Source organism: Mastigoproctus giganteus, chromosome 1, assembly GCF_048544385.1.
Source record: "Mastigoproctus giganteus isolate SK-2022 chromosome 1, ASM4854438v1, whole genome shotgun sequence".
Lineage (NCBI taxonomy): Eukaryota > Metazoa > Arthropoda > Arachnida > Uropygi > Thelyphonidae > Mastigoproctus > Mastigoproctus giganteus.
The window spans coordinates 23,809,530-23,834,720 of NC_143575.1; the positions used below are offsets into that span (position 1 = coordinate 23,809,530).

A 25,191-nucleotide genomic window follows, 5' to 3' on the forward strand; every position below is an offset into this window, starting at 1 on the left:
AAGATATTTCAGACATAATACATACAGCGCATTGTGGACTAAATTGGTGGTTCGTTTAGAAGCCTTCAACAACTGTCACAACAATTCTCCTTCAATTTTTGTTCAGAATTTAACATTAAGCAAGTTAATTTTGTTAGCGAGTATTAACAGAAATCACTTCTGCGTTTAAAAAGCATCCTTAATCCTCAGTTCCTTTATTTCGGCTTTTGCAGGGGTACTTTTTCTCTTATTATGTAACGGGCGTTCATTAGTGGAAATTGTGTTCGTGTCCAACGTTATTATGATTTCTCACATATATATTTATTTATTTTATTTATTTTTTTGCCTTTCTGATTGTATTCATTGCATTCTACTTAGGCCATCACATACGTTATAGTGAAGTTGTTACACCACGTTTTCTACGTGTTCTGTTAATTTTGTCAAGCAGTGTATTTTATGAAATATAAACAATTAAAAAACAAAATTAGAATTATCTAATTAATAATATAATACTATCTAGTATCTCTTGCTTTTTAATGCGTTATATTTGAAGAACAAAAAAGGGTTAGCACGCTCTACGAATTTTATGCAATTTATGTAGATAATTATGAAACCCGAAATATTGAGCAAAATAGTAAGAATGTTTTCTTCTGCAAAAACCAGAAAAGAGCAATTTTTGTATTTTGTTAATTTAATAAATAAATTATATCATTCGTAGTAAAAATCTTATTTTCATGTTCTTCTGTACACAAAGGTGAAGTGAGTATGCGAAATTTTGGCGGAAGAAATGAGGAATTGAGGCGCCGATTTAATGCACACCAGCACCAAATATTACTGACTGATCCTATACCCGAACCTTTTCCAGGTAGCGTTTAGGAAAATGTGATTAGGTGCAATGTGTTATTCACAGTTACCCAAAAGTCCACGAAACGTTGTGTGGAATTCATGTCGGGTGAGTGAGAGGAGGCAATGACACAAAGCAGAATAGAGGGCATAGCAACATGTTTTGTCTTCCATTATTCTTTATGGGCGAAGGTATAGCTGTGACGCCGCCATGTAAAATGACAAAGCAACACTGACTTCGTGTCACACGGTTGTCATTATCACCATCCTTCTCATAACAGGTGGAAAAGAACTGAGTTGGAATCTCGTCAATGACGGGAGGAATTTTTATGGGCCTTTTTCGCAATGTGGCTGAGTTAGGGCTCAGATGAAGGTAGCACGGTTTTTTGGTCAATTTTCTCTTTTCGTCCAGCAAACAGTAAATCTACTACAGAACACACGCAGTTTACAGACAGTATATACGGAAGTTTTATGGCCTTAGTCGCTAATGATCCTAAAACCCAATAACAACAATTCTTGCATATCATAAATATTAACCTCAACCTCTGAGCAGTCCAAGAGGCATCAACAAGAACTGGTGCCAGCTAACCTGTTCTTCACTTTCACTTAGATCACGCTGCTCGTGTGCTTTCATTGTGTTGCACAAGCATCAACACACAACACATCTCATCGGGCTCCTCAGTCTACATGAGGATGTTTAATGACAGCACTGTGTTATACGATAAAACGTATTGCCCTTTAAAAATAATAATAATAAAATGTAGGGGGCTTCGTCCCCTGCTCGCTTCTTTTGATAAAATAATATACTTACAGAAGCTTTCGACTCTGTGTGTCTCTTCCTCGGCTATAAATACATTACTATATCTTTATAATATCGATGTAGATACACCATAGACAACTCTTAAAAAAACTACGATAGTAGTATAAAAGGTATCAATTCATCTGTATCTCATATTGTGCTCGTCCTTCTCAACGAGTTACCATGAATTGCACTACCTCGAATAAGTAACTCTTCACTAATAGAGAAGACTATTGTCAATTATTCTCTGTGGGCACCTCTGCACCGTTTCAAAGCTAGTTGGCTTTTCATCGGTGGGTGCCTTTCACACTACGATCATAGTTTTTCTTTAAGAGTTGTCTATGGTGAATCTACACCGATATTTTATAGATACAGAATCTTAAATTCTTAAAATGTTATGCCTTGTTGCATTTAGTTTATTTAAATAAATACGTTACATATGGAAATCAAATTCTGTAAAATCTAATATCACTCTTGCCATGAATTATAATTCTAACAGGTGTTCTTGAGACCCTAAATTTCTTTCAAACTCACAGTAGTCCTAAAGCATCTTACTATATAACAGGGTCTAAAAAAAAAAAAGTCCAATTAAAAAAACGCATGAGGGGTTAACTACATTCTCTTCCGTGTTTTTTATGCCAACTATTTCTGTTCTTAGGGAAAAAAAAGTCCCACCACATCGACTTCCCGAAAAGTAGACTCTTCAGAAATTCATGTTCAATGCAACAACTTTGCTCTCTCTTCTGCAGTTCCCAATAATTTTCATCTTTTACGTAACTATAACTAAAATCTAGATCTGTCGAAATTAGACTACTCACGTTATAAAGAATCCGTTTATTACACAATAAAACATATTACAGAATATAAAAGTTAAATATTTGAGAATATCAGAAAATTATAAAGAAAACAAATGAAATCTTAGAAAATTAATAAAATACATACACAAGATGAAACGTAACGCTAAAATATAAATAACATATATAGAAAAGGAAAGAAGCTTGAATTAGTAAATTAAGGTGAACAAATAATGGCGAACAATAATATTGTCATTATTTGTAATGAAAGGCAATTTGCCTCAAATAAACAAATTTTTGTGATTAACGGATCATAAAGTTTGATGCGAACATTGAACACAAATGCATGTTGAAGGGACATTTATTCAGAATGCAGTTTCCTGTGCTTAGACAAGCTGGATTTAAAAGAAAATGCTTTGCCACATGTTGCACACGTGAAGGGTTTTTCTCTGGTGTGGACGCTCATGTGCGCAGTAAGATAGCTAGACCGTGAAAACGTTTTTTGACAAAATTCACACGAAAAAGGCTTCTCACCAGTGTGGATTCTCGTGTGGCATACACAACTTGCTCGTTGTGAAAATGCCTTCTGACAGAATTCACAAGAATAGGGCTTTTCCTTAGAATGCACTTTCTTGTGTTGTTTTAAAAGTGATGCGACATAAAATGTCTTTGTGCATTTGTCACAAGAAAACGGCCTTTCCCCAGTGTGGATCCGTTTGTGTGTTAATAGATTTGATGGGTCCGAAAAGGTTATTCCACAATATCCGCACATGTAAGGCTTCTCTTTTGTGTGAGTTCTGAGATGGCTTAAAAGGACTGAATTTCTTGAGAATGTTCGTTCACAAATATCACAAGGAAAAGGCTTCTCACCAGAGTGAATCCTCATGTGCACTACAAGGTTACTCTTTTGTGAAAATCTTTTATCACAAATGTCACAACAAAAAGGCTTTTCCCCTGTGTGGATTCTCTTGTGCACAATTAGATGGGATGACTTTCTGAATGTCTTCCCACAAGTTTCACAAGTGAAAGGCCTCTTATTGCTGTGAACGTCCTCATGTTGGCGAAGCAGTGATGAAGTACGAAATGCTTTGTCGCAAGTGGCACATCTCAAGATATTGTGGACAGCATGAATTTTCTCGTGCTGACGAAGAGACGAAAGATTTGAAAATATCTTGTCGCAGTGCTCGCAGATGAGATCACTCCCTTTCTTATCAGTCATCGTAGTAATCAACGGCGTTCCTATTTTTTTCACCTGAAAAAAGATCAAACTGTTTTTAAAAACCATGATAGAAAACTGTAAATTAATTGATAATTACAGTTTCTGAATATTCTTCATACTAGGTAAGAAAAATATTCAAAAATTGTAATGGGCACAAGAACATCATGGCAATCACTCATCTTAGGGAATATTAAATAATACAATTGACTCTTCATTCACTACTTCATTACATATTCATAAAAAAAGTTCATATTTATCTTTTTAAAAAAAACACAAATTGTGATTACCTTATTGTGTTTATTGATGTTGGTCAGACAAGATAGTCTTTGAATAAATCCATACTCGTATTGTCATATAACTGCGTTCTCGTCAATACTATCCTTTATTTCTGCTTTAACCTCTGATTCTATTATTTTCTCTGGAAGAGAATCCAAGCTGACTCCTTCTTCGTCCTTCCATGTACTTTATTGGAGAACAATGGAGACAATTGCACATCTCTACAGTTTGTACAGACCTCTCGTGAATTCAAGGATATCCTGATGGCTGAAGGTTCAATGATCTGATTTCCTCTTGGTATTAATATAAAAGAATAGATTCTTTGAGCTCTGGTGTTTCGGTTTCTCGTCCACTACCCTCTCTGATACCATTAAATCATCCAATTCGCAGTTATAATTAGATATAATTCTAATTTGCCATCCCTAAAAACCTCATGTGTAGATGCAAGGTATTCATTGTTTTACTGCGACTGTCGAAATATAAAATAAATTTTCTGTTTATACTCTGGGGCGACCACACTGTCATAGGAATTCACAATATACAGGGAATACGAGAAACGGCACCGTATTTAGCAGCCACGGGCTTGAACCCTGGTCGCTCAAATCACATGTCCTTATGAGCCTTTGAACATGATCGTAAACAGTACTACGGTAAATGTTATCCGTCAATATAAAAACTGTGTTTTGAATGTGCATCGATGATAACGCCCTCGCTGGTGGAACAGTGGTTATAAACTATATGGCCACACTCAGTTTTAAAATTCTGATTACAAATCCCATCAATGAGGCGATGAAATTTTAAGGGCTTTTTCACAACGTAGCTCAGTTAGTTGGTCTCAGGAACAGTTTCAGTATTTTTCCCCCTTTTTCACAAGCTCGTGTTGTAGTCCAACAAACATCGAAGCTACCAAAGAAAGGCAAACACAACAGACTAATGCCTCATAGCCTTATTTATTCTGACACTTAATATGCAAACACCCTTCCACGAGCCATCGGTGCACAGTTGGTAGAATCGCTATTCTCCTCACACCGGTACGAAAGATCTGTTTGAATCCCGGCAATCAAAGAAGAAGTATTTATGGATCTTCCTCAGATGGCTGAGATAGTCGGTCTCAGGTGAATGTAGCATGGTTTTTATATCGCTAACTGTTGAGTTTTTGTCCAGCAAATAACAAATCGCCCGCAGAACACAAGCAATTTCAGATTCGGATATAATACATATGGAAAAAAATGAACTAAGTTCCTGATTCGTCTAGAACCCTTCAACGACAATAGCCTTTCCATGATGGGCAACTCATCAATTTTTCTTTTGAAGCTAACATTAAGCAAGTTAATTTTGTTAGCGAGAATTAATAGAAAACACTTCTGCGTTTAATAACTTTCCTTAAGTGCCACTTCGTTTATTTGGACTCTTTCAGATGTAGAGTACTTTTACTTTTATCTCGAGATAATATCACGGGCGTTAACTAATTCTAATTGTTTTCATGTCCAACATTATAACGATTTCTCACATGCATTATAGTCAGATTGTTCGGTGAGAAAAATTCGCTAGAGAATAAACCTTGTAACGAAGCCAAAATTAGATACTTTGAATAATACCGGTTTTGCGTACACCGAAATTTCTAGGCTTAACCGCGATAGGTTTAACGCTTTCTAAATAAGTTTTTTTATTTCAAGAAATACGAGTCTTACCTGATATATGCAAAGGGGTAATTCCTACAATATTTTGAAAACTTTTCTGTCAAAACTCAGAAGTTCATTTAGGATAACGAACACACAGAAATCACAAAATTTCAAACTCTGTTACAAAAATGATATCCGTACAATAACGGACAATTCGATCACTGACGCTGCGCCACCTAACGGACGAATTCTTTTCTCACTTTAACAAAAAGCAAAATAAGAAATTCCAACTGATTTTTGTATGCCATATTTTATATACAGTAATTAAGGAAAATATAAAATTGTTTCTCGGAAGAAAGAGAATGTTTCTTTTCTCGGAAAGTTAAAAGACAAATAAATACGGTGTTGCGCATAAAATAATTCATTATTGTACTTGTATTCCTAGAAAGCTATTTGTTCATTTTAAAAACAAATTACATAAAATACGATGTTTTTATGTATATTGCTAATTATGTCTGTATGTATATATTATTATTATCCAAGTAACACCAGTATACTTTCTATTTTTAATGCGTATAAATTGTGGATACGTGAATATGATTTCTTTTTAACTAAGATCGTTCATCAGTTGGATACACCTGCAATATTCTTTAATTTATTTATTTACAAATGTCTCAGACACGCAGAACTCTTTTTCCAGCCTCAGAGTTTAATTGTAAAGAAAAAAAAAATATATTCAATCTGAAAACACGAGATGACTTGCAAACAGATGTTTTTTCGAATTAACGCATTTCATCAAAAACTGACCTCAGTAAATAATATAAGGTCTTTGAGATAACAGAGGAGGAGAAAAAGCAGTATGTACTGGAGGCTTAGGAACGAGTTTAAGCTTCTGCAGACCTTTCAAGACCTAGGTATCAAGGAAGACAGAACAATTTTCTGAAAGTCATAAAGCCCAAGAAACCTGTAGGTAAGAAGAAATCCAAATAAGAAAAAATTAGTCAAGAAACACTTGTCATGATGAACCGAAGACATCAAATTACGAACATGATAAACACTGACAAGGACAAAGTTGAGTATAGAAAGTTATGCAAAGCCATTAGAAAGAGACTGAGAGAAGACAAGAAGATTTAACACAAGAAAAGTAGAACAAGCATTAAAGAAAAACAACGGACTTAAATCAGTAGCCATGAGCAGTAATACAGAAAGACAAATGATACTGAAACTGAAGAATAGCGATGGTGTACTTATAATAGCATAAATACCAGTTATAAATAGCAGAGAAGGCATAATTCGAACAATAGTAATATCAAAAAATACTTTATTTCGGTCCCATATGTTGAACAGTGGCACAAACACCTTAACAGATTCTTCAAAGATACCGAATTTAAAATTGTAGCCAGACCAATAAGAAAATTACACACTATACTGAACAATTTCTCAGTCCTCTCCTCGTTTGCAACACAAATAAATGACCTAGTATACATTTCTTGCAGTGATTGCAACTCGTCTTATCAGGGTTCTACACGGTTTCCTCTGAATTTTCGCGTTAATCAACACGCGGCCTCAGTTCGTGCTTCTCGTTCAGAAGCGTCAGAATTGGCCTTTCATGCCGTTAATGAAAAACATCCATTTTTAATTATCGAGGCCAAAATACTTAGTGTCCAACGTAATTATGCGAGACTATTAATTGCAGAAACCGTCGAAATTAAATTGTATGAGAATTCTGTTGATGTTCACCGGCCATATCTAATCTCCGACTCGTGGTCCTGTACGTGCATGCGCGAGGACATATAATCCCTATTTAAGTTCCATGCTCACCCCTATTCGGCAATTTTCATTCCTGTGATCAAGACATACGGTCGAAAAGCATTGTCAGCTTCGAGGAAGGAAATTCGTTTTGCTTTTTATTCGCTAAATTAAATTTTTACTTAATTTTTAATTGCGTTAAATTGATTTTTAATTGTGGTCATTTGATTTTTAATTATTGTTAATTATTTCTTACTGTAATGTAAGATTTTCGATTTTTTTAATTGTTTTCGTTTTAATTTCTGGAGAGTATTATACGGGTGTTCTACGTATCATATTGAGGTAAACTTCTCTTATTCCTTTACAAATATAAAGAACTATAGGTATAGGTATGTTGAGGGTCTGACGGTTCTGGGGATTTCTCCCATCTCCGCGTATGTTCTATGTATCGAGTGACAGTACCCTGTCTATGCCAGGGGTTTAAAAATAATGTATGGGTCATGTGGTATGTAGTTTCTTGAGCCCATTATTCATCCGGCCTGTTTTCCGCCGGGCCCCCAGTGGGACCCGGCGTTACCATACATAGCGACGGGGACGCCGGCCGGGTGTACCAAGAGACGAATTATACTCTGGCAGGTCCCGCCACTTACTTTCCTGGGATTCGGTGACTAGGACCTGAAATAAAGGTTGCAGTTATCGCTGTTGATTTAAGTAAAATTGCATTTAGAAAGCGCTGCGTGGGGTTTTACGCTGAAAGAACGTTTTCTAGAGAGCCTTAAAGATCGGGCAAAATTTGATGTGATTTAAATTTGGACATGTGGGGCAGTTGCTGTACAAGAGAAAGTAATGAGAGTAAGGGTGTAGACGGGGGGATGAAATAAAGAACTATATAAGGAGCAGGGAATAATGCCAGTAATGGAGCGAATTTCGGATCTCTGCAGTCTGTAGAGACCTCTCGTGAATTCAAAGATATCCGCCAGGCTGAAGGCTACCTTATCTGTTTTGCTGATGATATTAATATAATTGGATAGATTCTTTGAACGCCGAGTGCCTTAGGTTTTAGTTTCTCATCAACTACCTTCTGAGATCATAAAATTTTCTACCTCGTAGTTATAATTACATATAATTCTAATATCCCGATAAGTAAAAACATCATGTGTGGATTCCAAGTAATTAGTCTTTTTGTGCAACTGTCCAAATATGACATTGAAGAATATTTTTCAGTATAAAACTACACTGGTCTTCAAAGAAAGTGCATCACCAAGGGCTTTCACATTTCTAACCCTTTTCGCGATGGTAGGTTACATTAATGACTAGCATCACAAATAGAAATATAAACAAAAGATATTTATTAATAGTTAAGGCAAAGCTAAGTAATATTTGACAGGTGCTCTCAAAATATTCCAAAATGAGCATTTGAAACCTTTATACAACAGTTTTAGTAACTCACAACCATTATGGCTGAAATGTTATCAGAAGCCCTCAGTTTGCTTCAGTTTATCATTTTAAATGAAAAATAAAATGAAAAGTTCACCAAGTGCAAACTAATATTTAGTTGAACCGCCTCTGGCCCTGATGACAGCTGCACGCCGTCGAGACATTGAAAAGATCAATTTCCGAAGATAATCAACTGATAGTTCGTGGTTCCAAAAACGAATTATGAAGTTCACGAAGGGGCTTTAGTTTCTTTCTGGCAACTGCCGATTCTACACGCTGGATGCCAACAGTTCACCATAGGATTCAGGTCCGGCCGGGCTGTTTCCTGGCCAGCTATCAGTTGTAATGGACCGTTCCTCCAACCATTTTTTCACCTCTAACAAATGTAAACACATTACTGTCGAACCTCTAATGCAGAAATGAAGCTAAAGTAACTACAGAAGTGCCTACTTACACTTTTCGCCCGATGACAAGGATCAGAGTCGTCCTGAAAGAAGCAGTTAATTGCAAGGTTGAAATGGTCTCTAACGGTTGGCAGAAATTTGCCTTCCAATATAGGCAGGTATCCATTGGCATTTACGGAACCTTTTATAAACTACAGGTGATAAGAAATGGACCCCCATCATTTGGTTGGTAGGGCAAACGTTTAGAGCGAATGAATGTGTGGAATCTGTTTTTTTTTTTTTTTTTTTGGCTGATGCTACATTAGCTTGCTTTCTTGCGTCATTTTCCTCTATTAATGTTATTTGCCTTTGAATAAGAATTACTTTTAGTTTCTGATTAATTTTAAACATAACTTGTACTCAAATTGAGATTTTAATAACTTTCGTGAAGTTTCAGTTCCTTTATTTTGACTCTCTCTCAGGTCTACTAGTGTTCTCTCAGATTTAATTTTTGTCAAATTTACTATAATAATAAAATATATTTTCTATTTATACTCCGAGACGATCTCATGGCCAGCGGCGTTCACAAGATAGAGAGAATACAAGAAACAGCACCCAATTTAGCAGTGACGGGCTTGAATCTTGGCTGCTCAAGGCACGTGTACATGCATCTATATTATAGATATAATTTTCATGTTCTTCTTTGCGCACGAACATCAATTGAGTATTCAAAATTTTTAATGATATTTTGAGTTTTGGGGTGCTGATTTTTTGCACACGCGCCAAATATCACGGATTGGTCGTGTGACCCAGACCGCTTCCACCAGCATGAGAGAACCCGTGATTATATTCACTGTGCTGTTAGCACTTACCCAGAAGTCCACCAAACGTTTTGTGGAATTCGTGTTGGATGTCTAGAAAGCGTAGTAGCAAATTTTGTCTTTCATAATTCTTCGCGGATAGGAATTCAGCTGTGAAGTCATAGCTATGACTTCTGTAGCCGGTTGGTATAATCACCGTTTAACCCACACCGGGTGAAAAGTTCGAATCCCATCAATAAGACTGGTATTATTATAAGTCTTTTTCACAACGAGGGTGGATTAGTCTGTCTTCCGAGAGGATAGCGTGGTTTTTTCTCCCGGAATCTTGGGTATTTCATCCAACGAAACAACAAATAATCAACAAAACACAAGCAATTTACAGACATATTATATACGGGGCATTATGGCCTAAGTTGTTGAAGTGCTAAAACCCTACAAAAAATGGCCCCAACTAACCTGTCCTTCACGGTCACTTAGATTTGACTGTTGGCTCATGCTTACATTGTGTTGCAGATGCATGTACAAACTAAAATCGACTGAATCACCTCTCTGTTCTTGTGGCGTCGTAGAAGACTGGGAACATATTTTATACCACTGTCATCAATACCTAGATTTTTGACAGAACCTTCATCCCTTCACTAGTATCACTGTCCCCGGAAATGACCCGCACTTCCTGAGCACGAAGGAAAATTTTCAGTCCCTACAAGACTTTCTTCGTCATGCTCTTGATCGCCGCAGATGCCTTCTCACTCAACTACGGAATACCTCCTAGCCTTCCTAGTGGAGACTCCTGCTTGCACTGGCCTTTGGCCAGAGCGGGATCAGATATATATATATGTCCTAACAGGAATCATTCCCACGGATCTGTATATCGTATTCAAAGGGATGACGGGTCGACTTAGGAAAGGTTTGGCTTCGAAACTAATGGGAATGACACCTGATCCACTAAAGAGGATCAGGACAAGAGAAAAAAGATTGTGGGAACATATGACATCTGCGTGGCAGGACCGGTGGAATGCCAACAAACATGGAATAGTTACGAGGCAATTTATAACCAAAGTAGACTTTACTGGCGCCAAGGAAATAAATTCTTGGTTTGCTCATTTGATGAATATAACGTACTTATTAACGGGACATGGCTCCCTCACAGCCAAGTTACATGAACGTCGACTTCAGCCAGACCCTTCCTGCACTTGTGGGGATTTGGAAACTTCGTCATGTTTTATTCGACTGCCCACATTATCTTCAGGCACGTATAGGGTTGGTTAGCAGTGTACCGGATCTGACAGAGGATAATGTAAGTCCCTTGCTCGAAAGCAGTAGGAAATTTAATGTTTTACGGACATGTTCAGTGATTGTTTTTAAAAGAAGACTACAAATAAGATCCCTTCACCCTCGAGGAAATTAGACCTAGGTGTACAGGTAAATTATTAATCAAACATACTAAGAATATTTGGTTAGTTTCTCAGTTGCAAATCGGATTCTTGGATAGAACTTGAATGGGAGGATATACAGAGACCTTTAGGTGTTAACAGGATCCTCTAAAGAATGGTGATTGTTTCTGGGGGGATAATACCTGAAACTAAAAACTAAGGAACTGGATGGAAACATAGTTTACAAGCATAGCTGCTTCGGAAAGTTATACACTTAAACCTAGTGACCTTGTGTGGTCTTAAGTGACATCTAGATTAGTGACCTCAGGTATGAACTACAACACTTGAAAACTTCAAGAACTTAATGAAAAATGTTTTTCACAACGTGAACTTTTGAAAGTGAAAATACGCCCTTTGCTTATCCATGGACTGTCATTGGAATTCAAAATCATACACAAGATCTAGTTTAGGATTCCAGGGGAAAAAGAGACTAATTAGGAGTCTTCAACAACTTGAAGACAATCACCAGAAGAAGAGTTTTTAAGATTTATGCTGGCACAGAAAGGAGAAGACTACTGGGACTGATTTCTTTGTTGAATGAAATAAAACTGGACAGTTTATCTCGTGACTTCATTTAACAATAAGAAAATGTATTGAGAATATTTCGACTGTGGTGCAATAGACTAAGACTTTAGAAAATCATGTATATATGTTAATATGATTATTACAATTGTTTTGCCAGAACATCCTCCTAGCTTTGGAGTGGTTGGTCCTGATGACATGGGACCAAAATTACATATTTCCAAAGAACAGGAGTGTTTGGTTGAGAAATTCAGATCATATATGTATATAACCAGTAGTTTTTTTTTTTTTTTTTTGCTGGCTCCTCGGTATGGGCAACCTGAGAGCAGGATTGAAAACACCCACCGGTATTGCACTGCCACCTGCCGGGTGCGAGATTTAAATCTTGTATATAATTAGTGTACATATATATCATGAGAAAGTACATAAATTTGTGTGTGTAAATAAATGGAATGGAGTCACTGTCCTAAAAAGCGTCCGGCCATGACCTGATAGAAAATGCAGTCATCACAAGTTTTCATGAATTCTATCCTAATGTTTTGTTAAATCTTTACAAGTGCCTCTTGGAAGGCATATCCTCAACTTCTGGAAGCAGCCACTAACCAAAATTATTCAAAAACCGCATGCCCACCCAAGAGTGTACCGCCCAATCTCTCATTTAGCCAACCTGTGAAAGCTGTTTGAAGTAATGATTGGTCCTAGAATCCAAACTATACTAAACTCATAGAAATTTTCATCCAACTCGTAGTATGGTTTCAAGAAAGGGTCCTTTGCAGTACTTGAAAAACACTGCACACATTTCACGGCAGTCTATGAGAGGGCAATCTTTGTGGATTTTGAAGGTGCCTTTGATGGGAGAGTGCCCTCAGGTCCCTTAGACTGGCAAACTGCAATCAATATCTTTCGAAAATCATAATATCCTACTTCAGTAACAGATCAACTCCAGTCATTGCCCAACACCTGTCATATACAAAACTCATAAACAGAGTTTGCCCGCAGGGGTGGATGCTAGGACCACTCTCCATTGGAATCCATACTTGACCAGTGGCTCACCAGAAGCTTTGACAACTGCGTCAATTTCGTCTACGCAGACGACTTGATTATCTGTATTGCAGAAAGATCCAGGAGAACCTTTTAGGACAGAGCAAAGATTATCCTGGACAACCTGAACCCACAGATAAATTAAAAATATCAAACACAAAAATAAAGCTGTTTTTGTGTTTCACACAAACACAAAAAAACAAATCTTCAAAAACAGGTTGGATTACCGCAGACCCCCTAAAGTGCTTATTCACGGAAAGCAAAATCCATATATGGCACTTTGACATCACATTGGACGACAGGCGCTCAGTTTCCAACCACACGTGAACAGTTTAGAAACAAAACTTTCAGGAACTATAAGGTTTCTTGAAGCTCGAGGTAGACTGTTTATAGATTGGGTGTCACACTGGGTGCGTGACCTTCTGGCACCGACCCAACGCTATAATTATTTAAGCTAAGGTCACGTAGCAAAGTACTGTAAAGCAGATGAGTTCTGCGGACACTGTGCAGGACCAAGCCCCTCGTTTAAAGACTGCACTAAGCGAACAAACCCGCCAAAGTGCGCCAACCGTTGGCGAAAAAGTCCCCTTCTGCGGAATCGTCACCGTCCTCCGCAAAACTGGGTGGAAAAAGGTCCGGGTTCGAATCCCGTCAATGACGCGAGGAACTAATGGACTTTTTTTGCTCAGTCTGGCTGAGTGAGTCAGTCTCAGGCGTAGAGTAGAAATGTTTTTCTCCCAGAAAGTGGGATTTTTCTTCCAGAAAAACAGACATATCGACCATAGAACACACGCAATTAACAGATATTAGACACACATAGTACGGCAGATGGCCTAAAAATAATATATAATAGTCCCCTTCTGCAGATGCAGCAGTTCATAGAACAGTTCCATATTATGCAAGGGCAGTTGACATCCTTAGACGGTGACAATACCACTGTGCTACCGCGCGGTATTGGATCTCGCCATGATGTCCATCATAACCTGAAAAGTCATCAGTCATAATGCATGATGGAAGAGATAGGAAGGGTGGACCGGAGTTTAGCTCTGGAGGCTAAACATGAGTTCCACCACTTCAAGCCACAATAAGCAGAATCATCTACTACCTAGTGGTAGATGACTTGCGTTAAACAGTTAACTTGTGTTATAGTTAAAACAGTGGTTAAACTGTTCAACAGAACACAAGATATTTCAGACATAATACATACGGCGTATTGTGGACTAAATTGGTGGTTCGTCTAGAAGCCTTCAACAACTGTCACAACATTACACCTTCAATTTGTCTTCAGAATCTAACATTAAGCAAGTTAATTTTGTTAGCGAGTATTAACAGAAATCACTTCTGCGTTTAAAAAGCATCCTTAATCCTCAGTTCCTTTATTTCGGCTTTTGCAGATGTACTTTTTCTCTTATTATGAAACGGGCGTTCATTAGTGGAAATTGTGTTCGTGTCCAACGTTATTATGATTTCTCACATATTTATTTATTTTATTTATTTTTTTGCCTTTCTGATTGTATTCATTGCATTCTACGTAGGCTATCACATACGTTATAGTGAAGTTGTTAATGCAAGAAATTCGATATAGAGTAAAGCAAAATACTTAGAACGACAAGTGAATTTACAGTGGAAATTCAGGTCTTGGGTACCCCTCTGTTACTTCGACTAAAAATCAGGAAGATGGCAGGTGCCAGCTTTCCCCCGCCCCCTCCTCCTACGTTGACATGCCTAGGGTGTTTATCCCTCCTCTCGCAGCTGTTTTAAAATCGGTAACTCGTTTTCCCGATTTTAACTACTTTTCTGGAGAATATAATGTAGTCGGCGAAAGAAATAATGCAGGTTCATCTAAACTAGACTGCCGTAATTGATTACACACAACATGGGTTTGGTAAGGGGCAATCTTATCCCAATTTGATTAGATACTATGATGTGGTCATAAAGGAACTGGATGCAAAAAATAATTTTGATATCGCATACTTGGATTTCTGGAAAGCTTTCGGTACGATTGCACGCACATAAAAAAAATAAAAAAAAATTCATATGAACGCTGAAAAACAAATTCATTTTGAATGGACATGTAGAATGGATATTGCTATGCCTGGGCATGTAGAATGGAGTTTGCTACTGCTCATCTATTGGTGACACAGAATAGATGCATTTACTCATCTATTCTGTTGAACCAAACACTACTAGCGCAGATTTTAGCTCACGAAGTAATCAAAGAGTTGGTTGTAGGTGTGCAATGCGACGCACAAGGTGCACATACATGTTCGATTAGATTTAAGTCTAGTGATCGTGCTGGAAACGGCAGTCGTTGGATGTCTTCAGTTTCAAGATGTTCCTCCACCACTTGAGCTCTATGTCCGGCTGTTGATTATTATTCCGCCCCACACGAAAACACTGCCTCTGCCGTAAGTGTCCCTATCTTTGATGTTGGAGGGATGGTACCGCATTGGTCGTTGTCACCAGATCAAATAATAGGTAGAATCTGTTCGTAGGTTAAAACGGGACTCATCACAGACGAAGAGTGTATCCAATTTTTTTCCCGCTTTACAGTAAGCTTCACGAGTTACACCACGCTTTCTACGTGTTCTGTTAATTTTGTCGAGCAGTGTATTTTATGAAATATAAACAATTAAAAAACAAAATTTGAATTATCTAATTAATTTGGTATCGCTTGCTTTTTAATGCGTTATATTTGAAGAACAAAAAAAAAGGGTTAGCACGCTCTATGAATTTTATATAATTTATGTAGATAATTGTGAAACCCGAAATATTGAGCAAAATAGTAAGAATGTTTTCTTCTGCAAAAACCAGAAAAGAGCAATTTTTGTATTTTGTTAATTTAATAAATTAATTATATCATTCGTAGTAAAAATCTTATTTTCATGTTCTTCTGTACTCAAAGGTGAAGTGAGTATGCGAAATTTTGGTGGGAGAAATGAGGAATTCAGGCGCCGATTTAATGCACACCAGCACCAAATATTACTGACTGATACTATACCCGGACCTTTTCCAGGTACCGTTTAGGAAAATGTGATTAGGTGCACTGTGTTATTCACAGTTACCCAAAAGTCCAAGAAACGTTGTTTGGAATTCATGTCGGGTGAGTGAGAGGTTTCAATGACACAAATTGCAATGCCCTCTGCAACAAAACATGTTGCAGAGGGCATTGCAACATGTTTTGTCTTCCATGAGTCTTTATGGGCGAAGGTATAGCTGCGACGCCATGTAAAATGACAAAGCATCGGAGACGTCGTGTAACACGGTTGGCATTATCACCGTCCTTCTCATACCAGGTGGAAAAGAACTGAGTTGGATTCTCGTCAATGACGAGTTAGGGCTCTGGTGAAGGTAGCACGGTTTTTTGGTCAATTTTCTCTTTTCGCCCAGCAAACAGCAGATCTACCACAGAACACACGCAGTTTACAGACAGTATATAAGGAACGATATGGCCTTAGTCGCTAATGATCCTAAAACCCAATAACAACAATTCTTGCATATCACAAATATTAACCTCAATCTCTGAGCAGTCCAAGAGGCATCAACAAGAACTGGTGCCAACTAACCTGTTCCTCACTTTCACTTAGATCACGCTGCTCGAGTGCTTTCATTGTGTTGCACAAGCATCAACACACAACACACCTCATCGGACTCCTCAGTCTACATGAGGATGTTTAATGACAGCACTGTGTTATACGATAAAACGTATGCTGAGATAGTTAAGTAGAGAAGATCACATATCTTTAATAGCTATAACAGGTCTTTTGCACTTTCTTGCATACCACAAATATTGCCCTTTAAAAAACATTATAATAATAAAATATAGGGGGCTTTATCCCCTGCTCGCTGTGCCCGCGAGCAGGGGATGAAAAAAACTACGATAGTAGTATAAAAGGTATCATTTCATCTGTATATCATATTGTGCTCATCCTTCTCAGCGATTTACCATGAATTGCACTACCTCGAATAAGTAACTCTTCACTAATAGAGAAGACTATTGTCAATTATTCTCGGTGGGCACCTCTACCCCGACTGCACCGTTTCAAAGTTAGTTGTCTTTTCATCGGTGGTTGTCTTTCACACTACGATCATAGTTTTTCTTTAAGAGTTGTCTATGGTGTATCTACACCGATATTTTATAGATACAGAATCTTAAATTCTTAAAATGTTATGCCTTGTTGCATTTAGTTTATTTAAATAAATACGTTACATATGGAAATCAAATTCTGTAAAATCTAATATCACTCTTGCCATGAATTATAATTCTAACAGGTGTTCTTGTGCCCCCAAACTTCTTTCAAACTCACAGTACTCCTAAAGCATCTTACTATTTAACAAACAAAGTCTAAAAAAACAAAACTCACAAGAACTGAAATGAAAAAAAAAAAAAAACGTCCAATTAAAAACACGTATAAGGGGTTAAATACATTCTCTTCCGTGTTTTGTATGCCAACTACTTCTGTTCTTAGGGAAAAAAACGTCCCATCACATCGACTTCCCGAAAAGTGCACTCTTCAGAAATTCAAGTCCAATGCAACAACTGTGCTCTCTCTTCTGCAGTTCCCAATAATTTTCATATTTCATGTAACTATAACTAAAATCTAGATCCTTCGAAATTAGACTACTCACGTTATAAAGAATCCGTTTATTACACAATAAAACATATTACAGAATATCAGAGAATTATAAAGAAAACAAATGAAATCTTAGAAATTTAATAAAATACATAGACAAGATGAAATGTGACGCTAAAATATTAATAACATATATAGAAAAGGAAGGAGTCTTCAATTGGTAAATTAAGGTGAACAAATAATGGCGAATAATAATATTGTTAATATTTGTAATGAAAGGCAATTTGCCTCAAATAAACAAATTTTTGTGATTAACGGATCATAAATTTGATGCGCACATTGAACACAAATGCATGTTGAAGGGACATTTATTCAGAATGGAGTTTCCTGTGCTTAGACAAGCCAGATTTAGAAGAAAATGCTTTGCCACATGTTGCACACGTGAAGGGTTTTTCTCTGGTGTGGACCCTCATGTGCGCCGTAAGAGAGCAAGACTGTGAAAACGTTTTTTGACAAAATTCACACGAAAAAGGCTTCTCACCAGTGTGGATTCTCGTGTGGCATACACAACTTGCTCGTTGTGAAAATGTCTTCTGACAGAATTCACAAGAATAGGGCTTTTCTTTAGAATGCACACTCTTGTGACTTCTTAAATGTGATGCGTCAAAAAATGTCTTTGTGCATTTGTCACAAGAAAACGGCCTTTCCCCAGTGTGGATCCGTCTATGTGTCGTTAAATTTGTTGAAGTCGAGAAAGACTTGCCACAATATCCGCACATGTAAGGCTTCTCTTTGGTGTGAGTTCTGAGATGGCTTAAAAGGGAGCAATTTTGCGAGAATTTTCGATCACAAATATCACATTGAAAAGGCTTCTCACCAGAGTGAATCCTCATGTGACCTACAAGGTTAATCTTTTGTGAAAATCTTTTATCACAAATGTCACAACAAAAAGGCTTTTCTCCTGTGTGAATTCTTTTGTGCACAATAAGATTGGATGATTGGCTGAATGTCTTCCCACAAGTTTCACAAGTGAAAGGCCTCTTACCGCTGTGAATGTCCTCGTGGCGGTGAAGATATGATGAGGTACAAAATGTTTTGTCACAAGTGGCACATCTGAAGATATTCTGGCCAGAATGAATTTTCCTGTGCTGACGAAGAGAAGAAACCTTTGAAAACATCTTGTCGCAATTCTCGCAGATGAGATGACTCCCTTTCTTATCAGTCATCGTAGTAATGAACGGCGTTCCTATTTTTTTCACCTGAAAAAAGATCAAACTGTTTTTAAAAACCATGATAGAAAACTGTAAATTAATTGATAATTACAATTTCTGAATATTCTTCATACTAGGTAAGAAAAATATTCAAAAATTGTAATGGGCACAAGAACATCATGGCAATCACTCATCTTAGGGAATATTAAATAATAAAATTGACTCTTCATTCACTACTTCATTACATATTCATAAAAAAATTTCATATTTATCTTTTAAAAAAAAACACAAATTGTGATTACATTATTGTGTTTATTGATGTTGGTCAGACAAGATAGTCTCTGAATAAATCCATACTCGTATTGTCATATAACTGCGTTCTCGTTAATACTATTCTTTATTTCTGCTTTAACCTCTGATTCCATTATTTTCTCTGGAAGAGAATCCAAGCTGACTCCTTCTTCGTCCTTCCATGTACTTTATTGGAGAACAATGGAGACAATTGCACATCTCTACAGTTTGTACAGACCTCTCGTGAATTCAAGGATATCCTGATGGCTGAAGGTTCAATTATCTGATTTCCTCTTGGTATTAATATAAAAGAATAGATTCTTTGAGCTCTGGTGTTTCGGTTTCTCGTCCACTACCCTCTCTGATACCATTAAATCATCTAATTCGCAGTTATTATTAGATATAATTCTAATATTGCCATCCCTAAAAACCTCATGTGTAGATGCAAGGTATTCATTGTTTTAGTGCGACTGTCGAAATATAACATAAATTTTCTGTTTATACTCTGGGGCGACCACACTGTCATAGGAGTTCACAATATACAGCGAATACGAGAAACGGCACCGGATTTAGCAGCCACGGGCTTGAACCGCGGGCGCTCAAATCACACGTCCTTATGAGCCTTTGAACATGATCGTAAACAGTACGACGGTAAATGTTATCCGTCAATATAAAAACTGTGTTTTGAATGTGCATCGATGATAAGGCCCTCGCTGGTGGAACAGGGGTTATAAACTTTATTGCCACACTCAGTTTTAAAATTCTCATTACAAATCCCATCAATGAGGCGATGAAATTTTCAGGGCTTTTTCACAACGTAGCTCAGTTAGTTGGTCTCAGGAACAGTTTCAGTATTTTTCGCCCTTTTTCACAAGCTCGTGTTTTAGTCCGACAAACATCGAAGCTACCAAAGAAAGGCAAACACAATAGACTAATGCCTCATAGCCTTATTTATTCTGACACTTAATATGCAAACACCCTTCCACGAGCCCTCGGTGCACAGTTGGTAGAATCGCTATTCTCCTCACACCGGTACGAAAGATCTGTTTGAATCCCGCCAATCAAGGAAGAAATATTTATGGTCTTCCTCAGATGGCTGAGATAGTCGATCTCAGGTGAATGTAGCATGGATTTTATTCCGCTAACTGTTGAGTTTTTTGTCCAGCAAATAACAAATCGCCCGCAGAACACAAGCAATTTCAGATTCGGATATAATATATATGGAAAAAAATAGACTAAGTTCCTGATTCGTCTAGAACCCTTCAACGACAATAACCTTTCCATGATGGGCAACTCATCAATTTTTCTTTTGAAGCTAACATTAAGCAAGTTAATTTTGTTAGCGAGCATTAATAGAAATCACCTCTGCGTTTAATAACTTTCCTTAAGTCCCAGTTCGTTTATTTCGACTCTTTCAAATGTAGAGCACTTTTACTTTTATCTCAAGATATCACGGGCGTTAACTAATTTAAATTGCGATGTCCAACATTATAACGATTTCTCACATTCATTATAGTCAAATTGTTCGGTGAGTGAAATTCGCTAGAGTACAAACCGTGTAACGAAGCCAAAATTAGATACTTTGAACAACTACTGAACTTATCAATAAGATTAGAAATGACTTTAAGTTATTTCAATCAGTTATGTGTAAATGAATTGTATTTAATTAAATAATACCGGTTTTGCGTACGCCGAAATTTCTAGGCTTAAACCGTATAGGTTTAAAGCTTTCTAAATAAGCTTTTTCATTTCAAGACATGCAAGTCTTACCTGATATATGCAATGGGGTAATTCCTACAATATTTTGAAAACTTTTCTGTCAAAACTCAGAAGTTCATTTAGGATAACGAACACACAGAAATCACAAAATTTCAAACTCTGTTACAAAAATGATATCAGTACAATAACGGACAATTCGATCACTGACGCTGCGCCACCTAACGGACGAATTCTTTTCTCACTTTAACAAAAAGCAAAATAAGAAATTCCAACTGATTTTTGTATGCCATATTTTATATAATTAAGAAAAACATAAAATTGTTTCTCGGAAGAAAGAGAATGTTTCTTTTGTCGGAAAGTTAAAAGACAAATAAATACAGTGTTGCGCACAAAATAATTCATTATTGTACTTGTATTCCTAGAAAGCTATTTGTTCATTTTAAAAACAAATTACATAAAATACGATGTTTTTATGTATATTGCTAATTATGTCTGTATGTATATATTATTATTATCCAAGTAACACCAGTATACTTTCTATTTTTAATGTATATAAATTGTGAATACGTGAATATGATTTCTTTTTAACTGAGATCGTTCATCAGTTCGGTACAACTGCAATATTCTCTAATTTATTTTTTTACAAATGTCTCAGACACGCAGAACTCTTTTTCCAGCCTCGGAGTTTAATTGTAAAGAAAAAAAAATACATTCAATCTGAAAACACCAGGTGACTTGCAAACAGATGTTTTTTTCGAATTAACGCATTTCATCAAAAACTGACTTCACTAAATAATATAAGGTCTTTGAGATAACAGAAAAGAAGAAAAAGCAGTATGTACTGGAACTTAGGAACAAGTTTAAGCTTCTGCAGACCTTTCAGGACCAATATATAGAGGAAGACAGAACAATTTTCTGAAAGTCATAAAGCCCAAGAAACCTGTAGGTAAGAAGAAATCCAAATAAGAAAAAATTAGTCAAGAAACACTTGTCATGATGAACCGAAGACATCAAATTACGAGCATGATAAACACTGAGAAGGACAAAGTTGAGTATAGTAAGTTATGCAAAGCCATTAGAAAGAGACTGAGAGAAGACAAGAAGATTTAACACAAGAAAAGTAGAACAAGCATTAAAGAAAAACAAAGGACTTAAATCAGTAACCATGAACAGTAATACAGAAAGACAAATGATACTGAAACTGAAGAATAGCGATGGTGTACTTATAATAGCATAAATAGCAGTTATAAATAGCAGAGAATGCATAATTCGAACTGCAGAAGACTACTATAAAGAAATATATACACCAATACAAAAAAATACACCAATCAACAATAGTAATATCAAAAAATACTTTATTTCTGTCCCATAGGTTCAACAGTGGCACAAATAACTTAACAGATTCTTCAAAGATACCGAATTTAAAATTGTAGCCAGACCAATAAGAAAATTACACACTATACTGAACAATTGCTCAGTCCTCTCCTCGTTTGCAACACAAATAAATGACCTAGTATACATTTCTTGGGGTGATTGCAACTCGTCTATCAGGGTTCTACGCGGTTTCCTCTGAATTTTCGCGTTAATCAACACGCGGCCTCAGTTCGTGTTTCTCGTTCAGCAGCGTCAGAATTAGCCTTTCATGCAGTTAATGAAAAACATCCATTTTTAATTACCGAGGCCAAAATACTTAGTGTCCAACGTAATTATGCGAGACTATTAATTGCAGAAACCGTCGAAATTAAATTGTATGAGAATTCTGTTGATGTTCACCCGCCATATCTAATCTCCGACTCGTGGTCCTGTACGTGCATGCGCGAGGACATATAATCCCTATTTAAGTTCCATGCTCACCCCTATTCGGCAATTTTCATTCCTGTGATCACCACATACGGTCGAAAAGCATTGTCAGCTTCGAGGAAGGAAAATCGTTTTGCTTTTTATTCGCTAAATTAAATTTTTACTTAATTTTTAATTGCGTTAAATTGATTTTTAATTGTGGTCATTTGATTTTTAATTATTGTTAATTATTTCTTACTGTAATGTAAGATTTTCGATTTTTTTAATTGTTTTCGTTTTAATTTCTGGAGAGTATTATACGGGTGTTCTACGTATCATATTGAGGTAAACTTCTCTTATTCCTTTACAAATATAATTATATAAGGAGCGAGGGAATAATGCCAGTAGTGGAGAAGATGGATCACAAATTAGCAACAAATACGACAGACCCGATAGCCTTCGTAATGTGGTAGAACATGAATTGAAGAATGAGAAAGCCCCGAGTGAAGATGAAGTTACCGTAGAGTTGTCAAAATTGGGAGGAAGAAACAGGCAAGACTCTTCACAAAATTCATTAGGAAAGGCGTGACACCTAACGAGTGGAATAATGAAATCATAATTTTTCTGCATAAGAAAGGAGATAAATCAGAGATTGTAAATTATAGACCAATTAGCTTGTTCTCCCATATCTACAAGTTATTCACAAGGGTCATTACTAACAGATTAGAAAGAATACGTGATGAGAATCAGCCAAAAGAGCAAGCTGGCTTTAGGACAGGAATCTCAACTATAGATCACCTTCACGTAATATCACAACTAATGTAGAAAGCAAATGAATATAAAACACCATTATGCCTGGCATCTGTGGATTTTGAAATAATTGACTGGAGAGCTAATGGAGAAAGCAAATGAATACAAAACACCATTATGTCTGGAATTTGTGATTATAAAAAGGCATTTGATTCCATACAGCATAAGCCAATGTTTCGGGCACTGGAAAGACAAGGCATAGATATCCCATATATTATGATTTTGAAAAATGATATGAGAAAGCTACCTCCTTTATTAGATAGACAATGACAGTAAGAAATTTCTAATTGACACAATATCTCCGAAGTTGTTTACTGCTGCATTTGAGGAAGCTTTCAGAAGATTACACTCGTCGCAGAAAGGAGTCGATGTGAATGGAGAGTACCTAAACCATTTACGAATTGTAGATGACATTGGAGTCAAAAGCCACGATCCCAAAGAAACCGAGTTAGGAAGTATTTCGGACTAAAGATGAATATGGTTATAAGAAAAAAAAAAAAAAAAAGGTAAGGCTAGTGTGTTGTGTAAAAAAAATCATCCCACATTAGGAATAACCCATGCTGGATGAAGATAGATGAAAGGGAAGGAGAGAGAGAGAGAGAGAGAGAGAGAGAGAGAGAGAGAGAGAGAGAGAGAGAATTAAGTTTTTTTTATTCCACACCGGAGAAAGTGACAGGGGAAAAAAACTGTGTTTGTATATTCTGTGGTATGATGTTGTGTTTTGACCTTTTGGTTAGCTGGACGACCGCCTCCAAGTACTCGTCCATATCAGCGGGGGGAAAGGCTCTCCCTTACTATCAGCACGCCCACCTCCCTGGAGAAACAGTTTCCCCAGGAGTAAAGAAAAGTGAACCCCTAGCCTTTTGGCCGTGAAGGGACATTGCAACACCATCGAATCATGTAACTGTCATAATTGAAGGTGGCGCAATAAAAGATTCTCTCTCAATCCCATCGGCAAACCAAAGATTTGTTTGTATACTAAGTCTCGAAAGATGATATAGTTGGCCTCACCTAACAGTTTAATAAAGTGAAAAATTTCCTTAATAGGAAGCTTCGTATAATTAATCGGTATCGAGTTGTTATTTAACATATCTCACGTGTATTCAACGTTTACATTCGTATATAACGAGGTAACATCTAGTGAGAATAAATTATCATTATTGCCAAGTCTACAGTCCTGTTACCCCGCACACACACACATACTCGCTGCACTTACTTACCTAGGCCTTGTGTGTACTAGGGTGTGGCCGCATTAGCACTAGTTGGTCTAGGCATAACTTATACTTTTTATTCTAAGTGTAGTTATGTCGGTTTCGACTCTTTTTCTTTTGGTTGGTCATCTTATAGCTCTGTTTATCGTCTAGTGGTTTTATTTAGGACAAAAGCTTCATATACCCTCAGGGATGAAGAGAGAGATGGAGCTATTTACTCCCTCTTTACCCCTCCCCGCGGTTTGAGCTTCGCGTTGTGCTTATTATTATCGGGTAATCATGCAACCGATTACTCGACACCACAATTAACCTCTAATCGTGCTTTAACATTTAGCTCCTTTACTCTAGTGGTTGAATGTGAGGTTTTGGCAGAGAACGAGAAACTCCTATAGTGAAAAACATAATAAAGTTTAATACAAGAGAAAGGAAAGAAATAGGAAGGAAAATCGTTTTGAATATTTTCGTTAGATTCTTTTAATTGCGTTAATTTGAATTTTAATTGTTTTAAATTGATTTTGAATTGTGTTAAATTGATTATTTAATTACTTATATTTTACTTTAATGTTCCGGTAAGTTGTCGATTTTTTCGTTTTTTCCGTTTTAATTTCTGGAGGGTATCATACGGAAGTGTTCTTCGTACTATATTGAGGTAAACTCTTCTTATTAATTTACTAATAT

At 36.8% G+C, this 25,191-nt stretch overlaps 1 protein-coding gene across 1 annotated transcript; it reads right to left on the reverse strand.

Annotated features, from left to right (window-relative positions):
• Positions 1–17,860: 17,860 nt before the first annotated feature.
• On the reverse strand, positions 17,861–18,718 carry LOC150090639 (uncharacterized). Its single transcript, XM_090386888.1, has one exon. The coding sequence runs from the start codon at positions 18,716–18,718 to the stop codon at positions 17,861–17,863; it is 858 nt and encodes a 285-aa protein (XP_090243014.1).
• Between the last annotated feature and the right edge of the window lie 6,473 nt (positions 18,719–25,191).